The sequence below is a fragment of the Stegostoma tigrinum genome, chromosome 18 (genome assembly GCF_030684315.1).
Source record: "Stegostoma tigrinum isolate sSteTig4 chromosome 18, sSteTig4.hap1, whole genome shotgun sequence".
NCBI classification, from domain to species: Eukaryota; Metazoa; Chordata; class Chondrichthyes; order Orectolobiformes; family Stegostomatidae; genus Stegostoma; species Stegostoma tigrinum.
In genome coordinates, this window is record NC_081371.1 from 19,739,634 (window position 1) to 19,761,694 (window position 22,061).

Below are 22,061 nucleotides of genomic sequence, written 5' to 3' on the forward strand. Positions count from 1 at the left end.
TACAGCAGATGCAATTTTCCTCGGCCTGCACCAATGCCTGGAACATCTGAACAACGGACACCTACGTCAGACTCCTGCTCACAGACTACGTCTGTCTCCACCTTCAACGCCATTATTCCCTCCAGACCATACCTTCAGGAACAACACCATTATACAGACACTGATTTCAAAACAGCGTGACCTGGTCTCAGCTCCACCCTCTGCAATTGGATCCTCATCTTTCTGCAGTCTGTGGATCAGTGAAGATACTTAACTGCACCTCCTCCACAATAATACTCAACACCGGAGTCCCCAGAGATGCATCCTCAGCCCCCTACTGTACTCCCTGTACACCTACGAATGCATTGCCAAATTCCAAATGAACGCCATCTATGAGCTCACTGACAACACCACCATAGTAGGAGGGATATTAACAGTGACGAGGCAAAATACAGAAGTGGGGGGGGGGGGGGGTTGGTGACATGGTGCAATGAGAACAACCTCCCTCTCAATATTGGCAAAACTAAAGAACTGATCATTGACTTCAGAGGAAAACACACCTCTATGCAGATCAACCGAGCGGACGTTGAGGGTGGAGAGCATCAAGTTCCACGGAATGATGACAACTGACAATTTGTCCTGGCCTTCCCACATTGATGTGACACTCAAGGCAGCACAATAATGCCTCTTCCACAGACAGCTCAGGAAATTTGGCATGGCTGTAAGGACCCTCACCAACTTCTACAGATGCAACACTGAAAGCGTACTGTCCAAGTGCAAAATGGCCAGATATGGCAACTGCTCTGCCCAGAACCATAAGAAACTACAGAAGATTGCGTGCACAGCCCAGGCCACCATGGAAGCCAGCCTTCTATTCATGGACTCCATTCACATGGTTCGTTACCACAAAAAGGTTGCCAATATCAAAGACCCATTGCACCCCACTAATGATCTCCTCCAACTTCTTCCATTTGCAGAAGACACAGAAGCCTGAACACACACACCAACAGGATCAGCCACAGGTTCTTCCTAACCATTATTAGGCTGATGAATGGACTCTCTAGCCTCAAACAATGCTGGTCTTGCTAACGTTGATCTCACCTAACGCATGTCCTGTGCAGTGTAACCTGTATGCCCCAAGCCTTTTTAGAACTTCTGATCTGTACATCCTCGCTTACTATGGTCTGCCTATACTGTTCTTAAACAAATCTTTTCACTGTACTTCAGTACACATTACAATAAATCAGGCAACATGCGCTTCATTGCTTTCATAATTTCTCTTGTTCAAATGCTACACCCTTGCTTCAGGCTGACATACCTCACTTTTAAACAACATAAACTTCTAACACATCGTGGTCATTAATCCGTAGAAATTCTTTTACATATGGGATTATCAATTCACAGTTTTCATCACATACTACCAATCCAAAATAGGCTGTCCACTCAATAGCATGTCATTCAACATGCTGTTCGAGAAAACCATCCCTAGCACACTCTAGAAACTGGTCCTCCACAGTTTTAGTGCTTAGTTTGTTTACTCAATCTATTTTCAGAGTTAAGTCACCTATGGTTTCTCCAGTGCACATGCTACAAACTTCTTGATCTCCTGATTTATGCCACGTCCTCCTCTATGCTAATATTTGATGGCCTACAAATAACTTCAATGTCTCTTGCCTTTGCTGTTTTTTTGAAATCTCCACTCGAACAGGTCCCACGTATTATTCCTCAGGTCTGAGCGCATCCACTACCAATGTACAAATCCCATCTTCTGTTATCAGCACAACTTCACCTCCCTTTCCTTCACATCTGTTCTTCCTGAATGCCAAATACCCAGTTCCCGGTCCTGATCACCACATAGCCATGTTTTTGCACTGGCAATTATATTATTACTATTTATCACTTTTGTACCTTTAAATTGTTGCAAATGTTACAAGCATTCACATAGAATGCCCTTTGGATTTTTGATATCATTCCACATTCAAAGTATACTCAACACTTGGTTTTATTTCTCCCATCTCCCTTGTAGTTTTTTTCTACTTCTTGTTACCAGCTCAACTCCCTTTCAATACCGGCTACCCCTCAGTTCCCCATCTCCGTGGCAAAATAGTTTAAATTAACCCCAAAAGCATAAGCAAATTTTCCTGTAAGGTAACTAGTCTCAGTCATTTAATATGTAACCCATGCAGTTTGCACAGGTCTAACTTATTCCAGGCTGTTCCAAAGCCTCAGAAATCTACTGCTTTCTTATTGCATGTCCATTAAATCAACCCTCTATTCTTAAACTTATTCGTACATGGCACCAGGGGTAGCCTGAAATCACTATTCTTGGAGCCCTGCTTTTAAATTTTCTAATTCCCTGAATTCTGTTTCAGGACCACATTTTTCTTCTTCATGTCACTGTACCAACCTGGACCATGACTTCTGACCAATCCTCTTCCCAGAGAAGGATGGCCTGGAGCATTCTTGACCAAAGAGATATTCTTGACCATGTTTCATGGTGTAGAAATGTCTATCTGATTCCCTGAATATAGAATCCTCTATCATCATTGACGTTGCAATCCTTTTCCTTCGCCACTTCAGAAGAATCATCACTAGTTTCCAAAACGGAATCTTGATTGACAAACATGACAGACTAAGGGAACTACTGCACCACCTGGCCAGCTTTCCTAATTTGCCTGGTAGTCACACATTCCCTCCTGTGTACATTTCTAATTTGAGGTGTTCACCCCCCTGTATGCTATCCAGTGTTCTCTGCATCACAGATGCACAATAGTGACTCCAGTTGCAGCTCAAGTTCTGAAATGCAGAGCTCATGCATGTGTAGCTGGTAACCCTTCCTGCAGTTGTGTTTTTCTGTGACATCGTGTCCACAATTTCATACATATCATAGAAGGTATGCTCCACTTGTCACTGTTTTAATAACATTCTGTAATTCTGAAAACTGGTTGTTGCCATAAAAAAATTGTTAATACTTAGAATAACTTATTTTCCGCTGGTTCTACTTTATTTTGCTTCAATTACTTGACATAATTTTACCCCAATTTCTTAGTATTCCTTATTGAAATCCTACTGTTGCTGCTTCTTTGAACATAATACTTTTTCAGATTTAAGCAATTTAGATTCAATTTCCAACATCAGCTGCGCACCAACCAATAATCACAGAATTTCTATAACATGATTCTAGGGTTTTTTGTTTTCAGATTCAAACTCTCCTGGCACTGTTTTCAGACTGAAGTTACTCCCTGCCTTCTGCACTTATACAATTCTTGCCTCCTGTCTCAACGTTGTGCTCAAGATTAAGTTAGTCCCCACTCTCAATGCTCTGTTCAAATTTGGTAGTATGTTCAGAAGCCATTCAACACAATCTCTCCTCATTAAACTAATTCTAGAAACTAAACTATTGTTCCTTCTTATGCAAGTAATTCCTTTTTCAGATAGAGACCAAAGCTGTATATGGTATTCCAGGTGTAGGAAAGTGGATGTGAGGAATGTCAGAGCAGCTGTGATCCTAATGAATGGTGGACCAGGCTTGAAGGGCCAAATGCCTACACCTGTTCATATTTATGATCTTCTGGATGTGAGTTTGCTCGCTGAGCTGGAAGGTTAGTTTTCAGACATTTCATCACCATTCTAGGTAACATCATCAGTGAGCCTTTGAAGCGCTGGTGTTATGTCCTGCTTTCTATTTATCTGTTTTGGTTTCCTTGGGTTGGTGATGTCATTTCCTGCATTGGTGATGTCATTTCTTGTTCTTTTTCTCAGAGGATGGTAGATTGATTTGGAACCAAAGAACAAGAAATGACATCACCAATGCAGGAAATGACATCACCAACCCAAGGAAACCAAAACAGATAAATAGAAAGCAGGACATAACACCAGCGCTTCAAAGGCTCACTGATGATGTTACCTAGAATGGTGATGAAATGTCTGAAAACTAACCTTCCAGCTCAGCGAGCAAACTCACATCCAGAAACTCAACCCGAGCTACAAATCTTCTCAAAACTCGCTATTTATGATCTTATCTGTGGTCACGCAAAACCCAAATGCAGAAAGACTTTCTTACTCCTACACAGGCCAACAAACTCTCTCACCTCTTAATTGCTTGCTACATCTGCCAGTTAACTGTGTGATTTATGTATGACAACAGTTGAATTTTTTTTTAAATTAAAAAAATGGTAAAAAGAGTCTGTGTTAGAGCATTCTTACAGGAAAGTGAATGACCTTTCATCTCTCCACATTATATCCCTTTTTCTAATTTTTTGCCCATTCATCATTCAATCCCTTTGCAGTCTCTTCTCAGTTCACTTTCCCTCCAAGTTTTTATTAAAAATCATCAGCAAACCTAGATCCACTACTCTTGGTACCTTCATCCACGACATTAATTTAGCTTAAAAATAGTCATGATATCAGTACTGATCCTGTGGTACACGATTAACAACCTGCAAGCATGAAATTAACCCACTTACTGGATTTGTTTTTTCTGTAAACAATCGCCAGTCTAAAAACATGACCATAGTCACATGAGCACTATTTCAGGCATCTACCTTTTCTAAATCCAACCATCCATCATTACTATGTCTTCGTCGCTAGTAACATCTTTGAAAACATTTGTAAAACCACATAACATGCCAAATCATGCATTTTTTAAATTCTCGAAATGTTTTGTTACTAGGTACCTTAACAATGGAATCCAGAGTTTTGTCAATGGCAGATGTCAGACCAGCAGCTCTGCAAGTTCCTTGTTTTTGGTCTTTCCCATTTTTACCAACTGTAGTTTGCATTTGTTATCTTCCACCCCAATGGAAGTTCAAGAATTTAAGGACATTTGGGAGATTAATGAATCCACTATCATTGCAGCCCTTCTTTCAGAACCTAGGACATGTACCATCAAGCCCAGAGGATAATTTCTCCAAAACATTTTCTTTACAAATAATCACTACCATAAATTCCTTATTCTCATTACATTTCTTTTCCCCAAACATTTATGTCCTTCAACATCTCTGCACTTCTTTATTCCCCATTATAACTGTCTCAACCTTGAGACAACTCATTTACTTTCATGTATTTTATTTCATTTGTCATACTTGTAAAGGTCAAACTTTTTTTGTTAGTTTGTTGTTATTCTACTAACCCTCAAATTGTCAGTCATTCTTTGCAGACATCTGAAACTCTCCAAAATACTAGGCTCCTTCATGTTAGCTGGAAAGGTTTCAGGAAAGATTTATCAAGATGGTGCAGGGAATGGAGGGCTTGAGCTATAAAGGAGAGGCTGGAACTTTGTCACTGGAGTTTAGGAGGTTGAGTGGTGACCTTATAGATCATAGATCATAGATCATAGATCATAGAATCCCTACAGGATGAAAACATGCCCTTTGGCCCATCAAGTCCACACCGCCCCTCAGAGCATCCCACCCAGACCCATCCCTCATCACCCAACTAACTTACACATTCCTGAATACTACGAGTAATTTAGCATGACCAGTCCACCTAGTCCTCACATCCCCAGACCATGGAGTTCTGGATAAGGTCAACAAAGTGGTGTACAGATAAGGTGAATGATAAGTGTTTTGCTCCTATGGTGGTACATTCCAAGATTAGGGGCCATATTTTGTAAAGGAGAGAGGAGAAAGATTTAAAGATGATATGAGGGGCCTTTTTTTTTCTTAAACACAGTGTGGTTTGTGTGTGGAATGGCCTTCCAGAGGAAGTGGTGGGTGTGGATTCAGTTACTACATTGAAAAGAGATTTAGATAAGTACATGAATAAGAAATGTTTGTAAGGATATGGGCCATATGCAGGTAGGTAGGACTAGTTTAGTTTGGGATTATGGACTTGTTGCACTGTCGGGTCTGTTTCCATGCTGTATGACGATGACTGTAAGTATCTTCTTTTCATCTAATACAATGCTTCAACTTTTTAGTCAGTCACAACGGAATCATTCTCAATCATAGGCAATGCAGTTTTTCTATACAAAGGCAATCAAAACCAGACTGTCCCAACATGACACACCCAGTCAAGCACATGAATGAATAAAATTAGATACATACAGCTGGAACTAATCACTACTTCCATATGGGATTGGGACAGAAACATGGGAACAAAGACATTCCATTTGGTAACAACGTTCTTAATTTGAAATGCAGCTCTGATATTTAATTAAATTAATTTGTACCCAAGGGCAATGAGTTCCTCCAGCATTGTTTCTTTTCATTACTATGGTTTACATTCTGTAGATAGACAATTTGACTACAGATTCAGTTTATTCATTCCCTTGCTTGCACCACTCTTGGCATTTGCACATCCTTTTCAAGTCTCACTTTCTACTGATAAATGTGCAGAAGTGGCCTTGTTGATCTAATCCTCAAGTGGGATTTCCTTGGTCTTTGAAAGAAATGCTTTATTTGGTCCTACTCTCTCCCATGTACTGAAACAGTAATCAAGCATGACAGCAAAATCTTGTTCCAATTCTTTCACTGAGAGTACACTGCACCTCCATATCATCTTCAAATGCCACTGTCAAGAAAATTATTTCACATCTTTTCTGAAATTACCAGCTGTGAATGGGAATGGGACCAAGGAGTTTGCAGTGCATCCATGATTTCATCAGATGACCTAAATCCCAGGAAGAACTCATTAGGACAGTTACAAGTTCTAATCACATTAATTCCTAAATGATGATACAAACAGCAACTCCATTTGATACCAAATTATAGATAATTCACCAATCAAGTATTTATCCCCTTAAAACATCACATCTATATTCACTAGACTTCACTGCACAAGCACAATACAGATGGTACCCGTCAATCATGAAAGAAGGTGACGTGCACCACAATAGCCAACACTGTGTTGGGCATCAATTGATGTGCCTCAGTAGTCCTGCTGTGACATTGCTATGCAATTATATTAGCATTATACCAACGATTTCCACTCTCTAGTTTGTTGACAAATTCAGTTAATTCATTTACTTTGCATCTTTAGCATGGTATTAAAGGAAGTAGTCCTGGAAATATTGGATGCATTAGTGATCATCTTAAAATTGTACAGACTCCAGAGCAATTCATATAGACTGGAAGGTGTGGATGTGCGTTTGCCACCATTCTAGGTAACATCAGTGAGCCACCAATGAAGCGCTGGTGTTAAGTCCCGCTTTCTATTTATCAGTTTAGGTTTCCTTGGGTTGGTGATGTCATTTCCTGTTCTTTTTCCCCAGAGGATGGTAGATTGGCTCCAAATCAATGTGTTTGTTGATGGAGTTCCAGTTGGAATGCCATGCCTCTAGGAATTCTCGTGCATGTCTCTGTTTGGCTTGTCCTAGGATGGATGTGTTGTCCCAATCAAAGTGGTGTCCTTCCTCATCTGTATGTAAGGATACTAGTGATAGTGGGTCATGTCTTTTTGTGGCTAGTTGATGTTCATGTATCTCGGTGGCTAGCTTTCTGCCTGTTTGTCCAATGTAGTGTTTGTCACAGTTCTTGCAAGGTACTTTGTAGATGACGTTCGTTTTGCTTGTTGTCTGTATAGGGTCATTTAAGGTCATTAGCTGCTGTTTTAGTGTGTTGGTGGGTTTGTGGGCTACCCTGATGCCACATGGTCCGAGTAGTCTGACAGTCATTTCGGAAATGTCTTTGATGTAGGGGAGAGTGGTTATGGTTTCTGGGCATGTTTTGTCTGTTTCTTTTGGTTTGTTGCTGAGAAATCAGCAGACTGTGTTCATTGGGTACCCGTTCTTTTTGAATACACTGTATAGGTGATTTTCTTCTGCTCTTCGTAGTTCCTTGGTGCTGCAGTGTCTGGTGGCTCATAATGTTCTAATGCAGCTTCGTTTGTGGGTGTTGGGATGGTTGCTCCTGTAGTTCAGTATTTGGTCCGTATGTGTTGTTTTCCTGTTGACGCTGGTTTGAAGTTTGAAGAAAAAGAACAGGAAATGACATCACCAATGCAGGAAATGACATCACAAACCCAAGGATACATAAACAGATAAACAGAAAGTGGAACATAACACCAGCACTTCATCGGAGACTCACTGATGATGTTCCCTAGAATGGTGACAAAACATCTGGGAACAAACCTTCAAGCTCAGTAAACCAGCTTACATCCGGAACAAAATAAAGACCCACTCTTTTGTGGACCGAGAAGAGGAGAGCACGACTGTGTTGGATGTGGAAGGAAGACATCGGGTTGGCTGTGCAGCCTTGCAACCGATGGATCTTAATGCTAGATTCGGCCTAACGCTGGTTCAGGGGAGCCACCAACCTGCAACGATAGCTGCGGCAAGTGCTCGTGCCCCGGGTCAGGGGGTCCGGAACACCATTCGCGTTTCCGTGAAGAAGGTGGATGAAGTTGCACCTGTGGACCGCACCTTCTTCGTGAAGAGGGTCCTGTTAGGCTGTTGTGGGTTTGCTGCTGCGGACATTTACTGCCTGCAGGATTTCCCCGGAGGAGGTTTCTACGAAGTGACCTTCAGGAGTGCCAAGCTATGCGAGCACTTCCTGGAGGTTTTCAAGGAGAAAGTGGGTGAGGGTCCCCTCTCTGTACTGACTGCTGTCCCGCTGTTCGTGATGCCATTGCAGAGGAGCCGTATGGTGACTGTACACATGTACAACCCATATGTGCCAGCAGTTGATGTCCTGACCTTCCTTGGAAGGTACGTGAAGGTGGAAGGGGACCGAACCAACATCATGGACCCCTTCGGGATCTGGACCAGTAAGAGGCAGGTCAAGGTGACGCTGAGGATGGGCGTGGACGGGAACATCGTACACCCACCATCCAGCTTCGTGATCGGTGGGAGCAAGGGCTACCTGACCTACGCAGGGCAACCTACAGTCTGCCATGCCTGCGGTAGGTCAGGTCACGTGGTGGCCGACTGCAAAGCCACCAACTGCAGGGAGGAGGGACACCTTGCAAAGGATTGCCCACAAGAAAAAAGCTGCAACCTTTGCGGGGAAGCGGGCCACCTCTATAGGGCATGCCCGCGGCGGGGGACCACCTACACCCAGGTCGCTAACAAGGGAAATGCGGGGCAAGCCCCCCGGAGGAGAGGAAAGCACCAGTTCCCTGCAAGGACCCCACGAATGTGCAGGAGGGCCGGGTCGTGCAGGAGGGCCCAGCCCCGCAGGATGGACCCGAGGCCAGCAAAGCGCCCCTGCAGGCTCCGCTCCGCTCCCCCCCGACAACCTGGAGTCGATGGAGGAAGCGACAGGTGACCCAGGGGAGTGGACAACGGTCCGGGAAAGCGACGAGGAAGGCGCGCCGGTGGGCCCAGGCACTGCAACCATCAGGCGGGAAGAGGCAGCTGCAGGGGGGCTAAGAGCTCCTCTGACGAAGGAGATTCGGAGAGGGCCCGCCCAAAGCAGAAGCTAAAGATCTCAAGGGAGAAGGAAAGCAGCACCCCGCTTCCAGGTGATGGGAAGCATCCTGAGGCTCCCTCCGACACCCAGCCACGTGCCACTGGGGCCCTGGAGGGCCACCCGGAACTTCCAGGCGGAACGGAGGAAACAGCGTTTCCCCAGCCTGACCCAGAGCTGGACTCTCCTGCCTCCGTACCCCTGACTGGGGGGGGGAATGCCACCCGGAAGGCAGCACAGACGGTTTCCTGAGCCCGGAGAGCGTCCAGCAGTTAGCCCGGGCAATGGGCATGAAGGGACAGATGGAGGGGCTGGACCTTGGACATGGGGAGGGTACTGCAGTCACTGCCCACAATGGGGGTATGTGTTGTGAGCGTTAATCTGTGCAGCGTCAAGTCCACCGCAAGACGTGTGTCCACATTGGCCTAGCTGACCACCATCAAGGCGGTCCTCCTGTTTCTGCAGGAGTGCGGGATACCGCACCTCAGCAGGTACGGGAAATGGTCCGGCGCCTGGACCTGTGGGCCTTCGATCTGGTCGGTGGGGTAACGACTGTCGCTCCTCGGGCCTAGCTATCCTGCTGCGGGGGCGCAACATCACCATCGCTCAAGTTCAGGAGGCGGTGGGGTGGGCGCCTCCTAGTGGCTGATGTCACCTACAGGAACGCTCCCCTGAGGCAGACCAACATGTACGCCCCAGCGGTACGGAGTGAGAGGTTGGCCGTCCTGCAGTGGCTTCCACCCCTGCTGGAGACGTCCAGGCCGGTCATCCTAGGTGGAGACTTCAACTGCATCATCGATGCAAATGGAAGATCCGGCGTGGGGACGGCGGGTGGGGGGGAGTCAACTGGACGATATCCCAGGACGAGCTGACCAGAGCCCTCCAGTCCTTGGAGAGGAAATAAGACTCCCGTGAGCGACGGCTTACCGGTCGAGCTGTATTCCGTTCTGTGGCACCTGGTCAGCCAGGACCTGCTGGAGGTGAACGATAGTGCGCTTCGGGCAGGGGAAATGTGCAAGTCCATGAGGAAGGGCATCATCACCCTCATTTACAAGAGGAAGGGGGAGAGGGAAGAAATTAAGAATTGGCGTCCCATTTCACTATTGAACATGGACTACAAAATCCTGGCCAAGGTCATAGCCAACCGGGTCAGGTCTGTCCTGGAGTCGGTGATTCACCCTGACCAAACTTGTGCTGTGCCGGGCAGGAAGATCGCTGAGCGCCTCGTGCTCATCAGGGATATGATTGCCTACGTGTAGGACAGGCGGGTGGACACCTGCCTTGTCAGCCTGGACCGGGAGAAGGCCTTCGACAGGGTCTCTCATGCTTACATGAGGGACGTCCTCTCCAAATTGGTGTTCAGGGAGGGCATCCGCAATTGGATCCAGCTGCTCTACACCAACATCGTTAGCGCAGTCTCAATCAACGGGTGGGAATCTGACAGTTTTCCCGTCGGATCTGGAGTCAGGCAGGGCTGCCCGCTCTCTCCTGCCTTGTTCGTGTGCTGTGTGGAGCCCTTCGCCGCATCCATCAGGAAGGACGTGAGCCTGAAGGGCGTAACTATCCCAGGCAGCAGAGGCCTTCAGGTCAAGAGCTCCCTGTGCATGGACAATGTCGCCGTCTTCTGCACCGATCGTCAGTCGGTGAGTAGGCTGTTGGACATCTGCGGCCAGTTTGAACTGGCCTCGGGTGCCAAAGTCAATAGGGGTGAGAGCAAGCCCACATTCTTCGGGAACGAGGACGACCGCTCCTTCATCCCCTTCACCGTCAGGACAGACGACCTGAAAGTGCTGGGTGTTTGCTTCGGTGGAGCTGGGGCGTGCACTAAGGCCTGGGAGGAGCGTATCACCAAACTTAAGCAGAAGCTAGGCAGGTGGACGCTCCGGTCCCCCTCCAGCGTGGGTAAGAACCTGGTGGTCAGGTGCGAGGGGCTTTCGGTACTGTTGTATGTGGCGCACGCCTGGCCCATTCCTCGGACCTGCGCTGCTGCAGTCACCCGGGCCATCTTCCACTTCATTTGGGGGGTCGAGGATGGTCCGGATCCGCAGGGACACCATGTACAAAGACCTGGAAAATGGGGGAAAGGGCGTACCGAACGCCACCCTCCCCCTGATGGCTACCTTTGTGTGCGGCTGCATCAAGCTGTGCGTAAATCCTCAGTATGCAAACACCAAGTGTCACTACTTACTGAGGTTCTACCTGTCCCCAGTGTTGCGAAGGATGGGCCTGGCCTCGTTGCCGCAGAACGCTCCGAGTAGTTGGATCGTTCCGTACCACCTGTCCTTCGTGGAGAAATTGTTGAAAGGAAACACCTTTGACCACAAGGCCGTCAGGCAGTGGTCAGCACGTAGTATCCTCGAGACCCTTTGGGAAAAGGAGAGGGTGGGTCCCGTCGTGTGGTTCCCCACGCAGACTGCCAAAGTCGTTTGGCAGAATGCCTCATCACCAGAACTTTCAAACAAGCACAAGGACATTGCTTGGCTGGCGGTGAGAGGGGCTCTGCCAGTGAGATCCTTTATGCATGCCGGGAATCTCTGCGCCACCGCACGCTGCCCTCGAGGTTGCTGCGGGGGGGACGAGACCGTCGATCACCTCCTTCTGGAGTGTGCCTATGCGCAGGAGTTCTGGAGGGGGATGCAGTGGTATTTGTCGAGGTTCGTCCCGAGCAGCTCCGTGACGCGGGACTCTGTGCTCTACGGGCTGTTTCCCGGGACGCACACCGAGACCAACATTAACTGCGCCTGGAGGACCATCAATGCGGTGAAAGATGCTCTTTGGTCTGCCCGCAACTTGCTGGTCTGCCAGCTGAAAGAACTGGCCCCGACCGAGTGTTGCAGACTGGCGCACTCCAAGGTCCAGGACTACGTGCTAAAGCTTGGGGCAGCCGCCGCCAAGGTGCAGTGGGGAAAGATCACCGTATGAAACCCCATGTCCAGAATTAGAAAAAAGGGCCCTAACTGGTAACTGGGCCCAGCTGGTGCCTTCCCCAACTGGTCAGGGGGCCAATGGGGACTGTGCGGGGAGATGACTGCCAGGGTATTTTCTTTGCTTTGTTTTTGTTTTCCTTTCGTTGGTGTACGTACCCCCTGGGTAACCCAGAGCGGTTTGAATGACGGGGTAGGTGTATAAAAGTTTTATTTTTTGTACATCTTCTGAATAAAGTATATTTTTTCAAATAAAAAAAGGTGATGAAACGTCTGAAAACTAACCTTCCAGCTCAGCGAGCAAACTCACATCCAGAACCTCAACCTGAGCTACAAATCTTCTCAAAACTCGCTAACTGGAAGGTGTCGAATGTAACCCAAATATTAAAAGTGGAAGACATGAAAAAAAAATGAATTACAGACCAGAAAACCTAACATCAATAATAAGAAAAACAAAACAGGCTAACATAAAACATACAACAGAATATTTGGAAAGCTTTGATGATGTAACCAATTGAATAGATAAAGGAGAACCAGTAGATGATTTCCAAAAACTTCTGAAAGAAGTCCCTCATGAAGTTAGTCGGCATAGTTCAGACAAACGTTCTCAGGAATAATATGTTAGGATGGATCGAGAATTAGTTAACAGGCAAGTACCGGATGGAAATAAATGGGTCCTTTACTGAATGGCAGGGAATGACAAGTTGGGTGCCTCAAGGATCAGTGTTTGAGTCCCAGGTATTCATGATTTATACAAATGGCTGGCATAAAGGTAACCAAACGCACCATTTTGAAATTTGCTTACGACACAAAACTGGTTAGGATTGAGCTGCAGTGAAGCAGGTTCTAGGTGACTTAGACAAGTTGAATGAGTGAGAAAACACATGGAAGATGCAATACAAATTGGCTAAATGTAAAGTGTATACTGGAGTGTGCAGAACAGAAGCAAAGTGAATGATTTAAATAGTGGTATACTGGGATACGTAAATTGCAAGGGATCTGCATTTTCTTGTATGCCACTCAATGAAAGTAGGCAGGGAAGTGGAGCAAATAGTCAAGAAGACAAATGGTAAACTGGCCTTCATGGCAAGAGAATTTAAGTTCAGAAGTAAAGATGTCTCACTGCCTTTATACAGGGCCTTGAGACCACATCTGGGAGTTTTGCATATAGTTTTGGTATTCCTGCCTAAGAAAGGATATATTTGCCATAGAGGGAGTGCAACAATGGAAGTTTAACAAGCTGGACAGACTAAGGAAGATGTTGTACTTGGTTGGGTACTGCAGAATCAGGGAACACAGTGTCAGAATACAGGATAGAGTGGAAATAGGAAAAGCATTTTTTTTCATTCAAAGGGTAGCAAACAGTGGAATTCTCTACCATGGAAAGCTAGAGAGGCTAAGTCACTGAATACATTCCAGAAAGAGGTCAATAAATTTCCAGATTTTTAACAAGACACAAAGGAGTATGGGGAGAAAGCAAGACTGGGCTATTAAAGTGGTGGATAAGGCTTGAAGGGCTGATGGCCTAATTCTGCTCCTAGTTTCGGTGTTTATCAGTACACAACCGAACCGTGAGAAAGTTTAACAGTCATTTAAGTATTGCCTATGGTTATATGTATAAGCTCTTTAAAAAAGAAAATTGCTAAAATTTTAAAATTTGAAATATTGTGAGGGCAATTGCTTTTCTTTCCCAAACCAATGGTATGGGTTTTCTCCGTGGTATTTTTAGTCCCATTTCTTTGTTTCTATGCTCCCTGCACTACAGACTGCACTATTCCCAGGTCTCACCTGAAAACAGGGTAAGATAATACTCCCAGCAAGTCTCAGCTATTCTATGGGAAAACTTCTGACTCTATTAAGCAATATCCCACAACAGTACAAATGAGATTAGGAGCTCTGATTTAAAATTGCAAACATATATATTTCCCTACGCAATGCACAATTCTACTGATTAAACATCTCATTCTATAACAAAAAAGAACATGAGCTTTACTTACCTTGCACGAGACTGGTTTTCGACACATTGTATGCAGGCATTTCTGAGACATCGGAAACACTCAGCAACTAGCTGTAAACAAGCTTCAAGTTGTCCGTTCCTGTTACTGTCAGGATTGTCAGAGAATACCTCTATCTCAGCCAACTGTGTTGCTAGAATGCATTCAAAACTTTCAAATAAAGATTGTGTTGCCTCCATCCTGTTAGGAAAGAAAAACCTGTCAGTCAAACACATTCGGTGTTCAGGCAAATAGCTGAATTATAGTGAGCAATTGCTCTCTCGACAATCATACTATAGTTCAAATGTATCCTGGTGTCCGTCCTTTACATATTCAACCAACAAGTGGATATTTCTATGAACTTTTAGACATGTGGAGTCGCTCTGGTTGCTAAAAATCATTTCTGTCTGGGCACATTATATAGAAATCCATCTCAGCTCCAGCACAAGAACATCACAGCACCGTTCAGGATCACTGTGACCACATCTTTCATGGCATATAACAACACAGGAAAGTACAAAAGAAAAGTGAAAAGCTTTGGAAATACTTAGATGAGGTGCCATCCAAGGCGATATAGAGTTAATACTTCAGATGAATGGTCTTTCATCAGAACAGTGATTCAGCAAGATGAGAAACAATAAAAGGTCATAAAGTTGTGCGTGTGTATGGTTACAGGTCACCTAACAGGAACCACACAGTAAGATGCAATATAAAAGGAAAAAAAACTTGAATTTATCAGATAATCATGGGGAACTACATAGAGACTGAAAAAAAATCAGATGAGCATTAGTTAACCACAAGGAGCTCATAGAATTTGGGCCAATTTTTTAAAGGACATTCTGCAGCCAAAGAGTAAGTTACACTAGACGTGGTATTGTGCATTGAGAATAATGACCCACAATGAAGGTGCCTCTATGTAGCAGTTATCATCTTAATGAATTTTATAAGAAAGGTTGAGACAGAAGACTTCTATTTTAAATTTAAATAAGGGCAATTATCAGGGCATAAAAGCAGAGAAAGTGAACTGTAAATTTGGTTAAAAAGGATATGTCAATAGAGATACAATAGCACACATTTAAAAGGTGGTATTTCAGAATTTACCCATCACAAAGAAAAGTTCCAAGGGCAGGACCCACCATCAATAGTTAACTAAACAAGTTATCATGGTATCAAACTTAAAGAAAAACGGTAAGTGCACAAATACGGATGACGGGTCAGAAGGTTACATTGAATATAAAAAAGAAAATAATAACAAACAAGGATTAATAAAAAGGAAGGCACTGGAGTATGAGAAATGCTAGCTAAAACGAAAAGAACAGATAGTAAGAGATCTTATAGGTATGTACAAGTCAGACAATCTGGGGAATTAATATAGTTATGAGGAAATGGCAGAAGAATCAAACAGGTACTTTATTTGCATTAGTCTTCACTGTAGCAGATACAAATAACATCTCATATCTATAAATGGAAGGGAGGAATGCAAAAAGATTTAAAATCACCAGAGAAATGTTACTGAGCTAACTGATGGAGCTCTGGACTGAAATTATTCATCGTAGGGTCTTAGAAGAAGTGGCTAGTGAGATTGTTGATATCTTGGTTTTAATTTTCCAAAATTCCCCAGATTCAGAGAAGGTTCCGTTAGATTGGAAAATAACAAAACGTAACTTCTATATTTCAAGAGGGAACAAAAGACAAAGGAGAAAACTAAAGGCTAGTTACCTCTCATAGGAAAAATGACTGAAATTATTAATGATATTAGCTCTTGGCACTTGGAGAAGATGAAGGTAACCAGGCAGCATTAAATGGTTTTGCCAAAGGCAGATCACTTCTGACTATAAGTTTTTTGAAAAAGTAACGTATGCTGTGAATAAAAGGCACTTCTGGATGTAGTGTACTTGGGTTTCCAGAAGACATTGGATAAAAGTGCCAGAAAGTTTATTATCAAAAATAAGAACCTATGCTGTAGAGAATAATAAATTGGCACAGAGAGAAGATTGGTGAGCAAAGAGGCAAAAACAGTATGCATCAAGGGTATTTTTCTCGTTGGCAAGTTATGAGAGTTTGGAGGAGGCAATGGCCTAGTGGTATTATTGCTGGACTGTTAATCTAGAGAGCCAGATAACATTCTGGGCACCAGGGCTCGAATCCTCAAATCTCACCATGGCAGAATTGTGGAATTCAAATTCGCTAAAATATCTGGAATTAAATGTCTGATGATGACCATGAATCCATTGTTGATTGTCAGTAAAACTCAACTGGTTCACTAACGTCCTTTAGGGAAGGAAACTGCCGTCCTTACCCGGTCTGGCCTATAGGTGACTCCAGACACACAGCAACATGGTTAACACTGAGCTGCCCTCTGGGCAACTAGGGATTGGGAATAAATGTTGCCTAGCCAGCAATGCCCTATTCCCATTGACAAACTTTTTTAAAAAAAAGTGGTATTAAAGTTGGTTGGCTTGCTGAGCTGGTTTGTCGTTCAGCAGACATTTCGTTATCGTGCTGGGTAACATCATCAGTGCAGCCTCCGATGAAGTGGTGTGTTTTCCCACCTGGTTTGTAAAAACCCTGGAGTCCATTAAGCTGGATTGCCTCACTTTTAGTTTTTCTTTGTAGTGGTGTGTATATGGGGTCGAGTTCTGTGTGTTTATTAGTGGTATGTAATAGTGCCAGAGACTTAATTTATATTAATGACTGAGATGATGCAACCAAAGACATGATTGCTAAATTTGCTGGTGGCTCAAAGACAGGTAGGGAAAGTAAGTTGTGACATGGATATGAACTAGCTGCAAAAGGATATAGATAAGTGAACTGAGGGGGCACAAATCTGGCATAATCTGGGAAAATGTGCAATTGTCCATTTGATGGGAAGAATTTTTTTTTAAAACTTACATAAATGACAAGTGATTACAAGAGGTTTGAGATGCAGTGGGGTGTATATGGTGCAGTACAGAAAATGCAAAAGTTTGGTACATTAAATAATCAGGAAACTGGAGTACAAAGATACAGAGTTTTGCTTTTGTTAAATAGGCATCGTTAAGACCACATCTGGCGTATTGGTCTCTTTATTTAAGGAATTCAGAAGAGATTTGTTGGAATATCTTCAGGAAAGTGCAGACAAACTAAGCTTGTATCCGCTGCAGTTAAGAGGCAAACTGATCAAAACATACAGAGTGCTCTGGGGTCTTCACAGGGTGGATGTGGAAAGGACAATTCTGTTGGTGGAACAATCTACATTTTGGGGACTCGGTTCAAAAATAAGGGGGTCACCTTAGAAACAAAGAATACTTTTTCCACAGTGGGTCACGAGACTTTTGAACTCCGTTCTTTAAAGCAGTGGAATCAGTCTTTTTGAGTGATAATGGGAACTGCAGATGCTGAAGAATCCAAGATAATAAAAGTGTGGAGCTGGATGAACACAGCAGGCCAAGCAGCATCTCAGGAGCACAAAAGCTGATGTTCGGGCCTAGACCCTTCATCAGAGAGCAGTCTTTTTCATATTTTTATATTTTTTTCATATTTTTACAGCACTTATAGCTCGATTGTCGATAAGGATGAAAAGGTCATCAATAGGTACGTGGAGATGAAAATTAGTCAGACCAGCCATAATCTTATTCAATGGTGGAACTGGCTTGAAAGTCCAAGTTACCTAAGCCTGACATAAATTAATGTTCACATGTACATCTCCTGTACAAATGCCGCACAAGACCAAATCAGCCCATGACAATATATGGGTCACGTAACGGGCTTTATCCATTATAAGGGGCCAATAGATTTTGAAAAGTTCAAGATGAGCTTTTTATTGAATTCAGGTTTTGTATTTGAAGACAAAAAAAATCACCACTTTGGAGGAAATCCAAATTTACAAGACTTTTGAGAACATTTTTTCCCCCCACTGGCGTATGTAGCAATTTTGCTATTGCTAAGTCTAAGATTACATTTGACACTTCATCACCAATTTTTCAAGACTATCTTAAGATGAGCAATAAATGCAATACTTTCATCCTGTGAAAAAGTTAACCATTATTCTGCTTGAGCTTTAAGAAAAGTCATTGAATTCCATATTGAACATGAAACAACGCAATAAAATCTACATTTCTCAGAAGCCGAAAAGAAAACTTCCAACCATAACCAGTGATTTCTTATATAAATTTATATGCTCAATAAATTGTGTCAGTGTCAATCTACACACTGATATTTGTTCCCAAAGATGTGCAACACATTAACATATACATCTGTTCAAGCAAGTTGCATCTTGTCTTTGAACCTTTCCTTGAAATTTATTTCTCAATCTTGCAGAGAGACCACGCACTCAACTTGAAATAGCTGCCATTCCACTTACAGCTTTTGAACAAGTACTGCCACTTCCCAAATTTAAATTACATTCAGGTCACAATAAGGTAAGTATTTAGAACATTTGTATACAAAATGTGAAAATTTTACGATGATTTGAAAATAAAGGTCTTAAAGACTACAGGAAAATACTTTTACATTTTATTAAATTGAAAAGCTTAAAATTAAGATGAACACTGTCTTAACTCCAATTTTTTATAAAAAGAAAAAAAAAAGAGATCTCCACATGGTTGGGCCTAATAAATAGAATTTAAAAATACAGCACATTGTTGCGTACTTCAGTAACATTAGTTGAAGGAAAGTATCCGTATCGGTTTTGACTTTTCAGCAAAAAAAAACATAACTTGCAGGAAATTAGTTCAACAGCAAAACTTACAGCTGGAAATCTGACAACCAGCATCATCTGAAATAAACTTATTGACATGTTTTTCAATGTGATTTTAAAAAACGAACCTTGTATTTATAATATATTTTAGTTTATTTATTTAATATAGCTAAAATTTAGAGAAAATACTAATACATTAAATACCATTAATCATGAAACAAGGATCTAAACTGGACTATTCCCGGGCTGGCTTTTAGCTACAAAGTAAAATCTTAGAAGTGTTTTTATACTTCCAAAAAAAAACTGAATAGCTGGAGTTTGTCAATTAAACAACACAAGAACAAAATTGGAACTAAAACTAATGTTGTAAGCATAGTTCTACATTCCAAGGCAGCAACATATCTGATGAATAGAATTATGATAGCTTCACATTCATGGTTTGACACCTTTAAAATGCCAAAACAGATTACTTCCACTATATTATACAGCTACAGAAGCAAGAGAAGAAGTGACTTGACATCTAAAGGAAAAGTGTTCTTGAATCTAAGCAAGGCCTAAGACTCAACAAGGGACTCTTCATTGAAATCACGATAATACACTGACATCACTGGCCAAAATTCAGATAACTTGCCTGAAGAAAAGATTGCAAGTTAATTTAAGCAAGGACTTAGCAAAAGGACAAAAGAAGCCTCAGTTTACTTGAACATAATAAATCTCATGGCTTTATTTAACGAGCACAAGGAAATTCTTCAATCAGCATCAACAAAAGAGCGATGGCATTTTGTGGCTATGACCAGAAAATGAAATAACCATTATAGAACAGGCTGCCAACGCACTCTCCATGCTCTGGTGCAGGTATGTGAAGTGCATCAGGATATTACAGAAAATAAGCATACAGTATAGTAAGTTAAAACAAATCTTCCACGTTGACTAGAAGGACATAATTATGAGATGAGTTCATTAGAGGTGCTTTTTAACTGTAGCAAAATTTTAAAAACTTTAAATGAGAATCCAAAGATCTAGTTTAATTGAAGTATTTTGGGAGAAAAAAATTAGATTCAATTTCTTGCATAATGAAAAAACAATTTATTACAGCAAGACAGAAATGCCCATAAATTAATTCAGGAAAACTTCTTCTTAAACAACATCTGCTTAGATTACATCTGTGGTTAGTAGCTCTTTTCCCCTATTCTAAGGAAAGAATCAAAATCAAAAAATAATTTTTACAAGTTGAGACTTGATACAAGTTTTAATGAAGCAAAATTTGATTAGATGGTGCAAAATACAATTAAATGTGCAAATGTAATTAAAGTATGAAACATGAAATTGTGATGTCAGAAAATAGCTATGGATTATAAGACACATATTTCTCTAAAAATCAGTGGAACTGCTTTTTGTAAAAATCTGTATGCACTCCTGACTCATTCAGTCAGTTAATGTATGAACACAGCAGGCCAAGCAGCATCTTAGGAGCACAAAAGCTGACGTTTCGGGCTGAGACTCTTCATCAGAAAAGGAGACGGGGAAGAGGGTTCTGAAATAAATAGGGAGAGAGGGGGAAGCGGATCAAAGCTGGATAGAGGAGACAGGCAAGCTAAAGGGATAGGGATAGAGCCTGTAGAGATGAGTGTAGGTGGGATGGTAAGGAGGAGGTAGGTCAGTCCGAGGAGGATGGACAGGTCAAGGGGGCGGGATGAAGTTAGTAGGTAGAGAATGGAGGTGCGGCTTGAGGTGGGAGGAGGGAATAGGCGAGAGGAAGAACAGGTTAGGGAGGCGGGAGTGGATTTTGAAGCTTGTCAAATCCACATTGATACCATTGGGCTGCAGAGTTCCCAAGCGGAATATGAGTTGCTGTTCCTGCAACCCTCAGGTGGCATCGTTGTGGCACTGCGTAAGATGCTGCTCGGCCTGCTGTGTTCATCCAGCTCCACACTTTGTTATCTTGTCCAGCATCTGCTGTTCCTATTATCTCTGGTTAATGTATGTGCTTTCTAGTGGCTTATTTCCTACCTACTTTCATCATGCCAGGTGATACATTCACCATTGCTCGAGCTGATTTGTTTCTAAGTAACATTGCGCCAATAACTAAAGAATGATAAAAAAAATGAGAACAGGACTTCCAGGAAGCAAATACTAAATACCAGACAGTGAAAGAAAACAGATCCTTTTGTGGTACATTCAAAGTCAGCAAACGAATTGAGGTGGTATACTATTCCTTTACATTTGAAACAAGTCCTTATTAACTATTGAGAAGAGAGAGTAACGTATTGGTGTTGTGGAAGATATAAGCTGAGTAGAAAGAGACTATACAGAAGATGCAGAGTAGCTGAAAGAGAGAAATAAACAGATTAAGTGAGCTTGGAGCAAGACAGCAGATGGAGTCTATTGTGGAGAAGTGTGAATTTATTCACTTTGGTCATAAATATAGAAAAGCTGTTGCTTCTTAAAGTTATGATACTTGTAGATGTTGACAGACTCAAGTACACCTATACAAGACCAAGTTAGTACACACTTGCAGCATACAATTAGGGAGGGAATTCATTTTTTAATTGAATCAAGGAATTTGGAATTCATTGGTTGGACCAGCATTTATTGCCCATCTGTAATTCCTTTGAGAAATTAGCTGCCTTATGGAAATGCTGCAGTCCAATTGGTGTAAGTGCACCCACAATGCTGTTGGAAAGGGAATAATTACACCTAATTGTACATATTTGTATTTGCCTGTCACTTACATTAGCTCACACTTTAGCTACAATTTTAAGATTTGCATCTTGTTTAAAACTCCATCATGACTCATCTTGATAACCCTCCTTCTAATCTGGTCTTTTCCATAGCTGCAACTTCCTTGACTCCGCCATTAAGGTGGTGGATTCAAGTACCCAGTACCTAATCTCAGGAATTTCCTCTGTTTCTCTATGCGTCTCTTCTTAAAGTTACCTTTTGATTAAGTTTTTGCTTCCATATCCTAATATAACTTAATGCATCAAATTTTATTTGATGATAATTACTATGTAGCAACTTGGGACCTTTTACTTTGATTAAAAGGCACCATATATACATCAACATGTATGCAGTCTCTGTAAAATTTGTAATCCGGAAATTAAATCAAAGGCAATTTTAAATCAGAGAATTAGCAGAA

General features: G+C 42.6%; 1 protein-coding gene across 2 annotated transcripts in view; it reads right to left on the reverse strand.

Annotated features, from left to right (window-relative positions):
* atxn10 (ataxin 10) overlaps window positions 1-22,061 on the reverse strand; it is a 198,453-nt gene that overhangs the window by 175,384 nt on the left and 1,008 nt on the right. For both annotated transcript variants that reach the window (XM_048549299.2, XM_048549300.2), the window contains exon 2: window positions 14,248-14,445. In XM_048549299.2, the coding sequence (XP_048405256.1) occupies window positions 14,248-14,445 (198 nt within the window). The remainder of the gene's footprint in view (window positions 1-14,247; window positions 14,446-22,061) is intronic.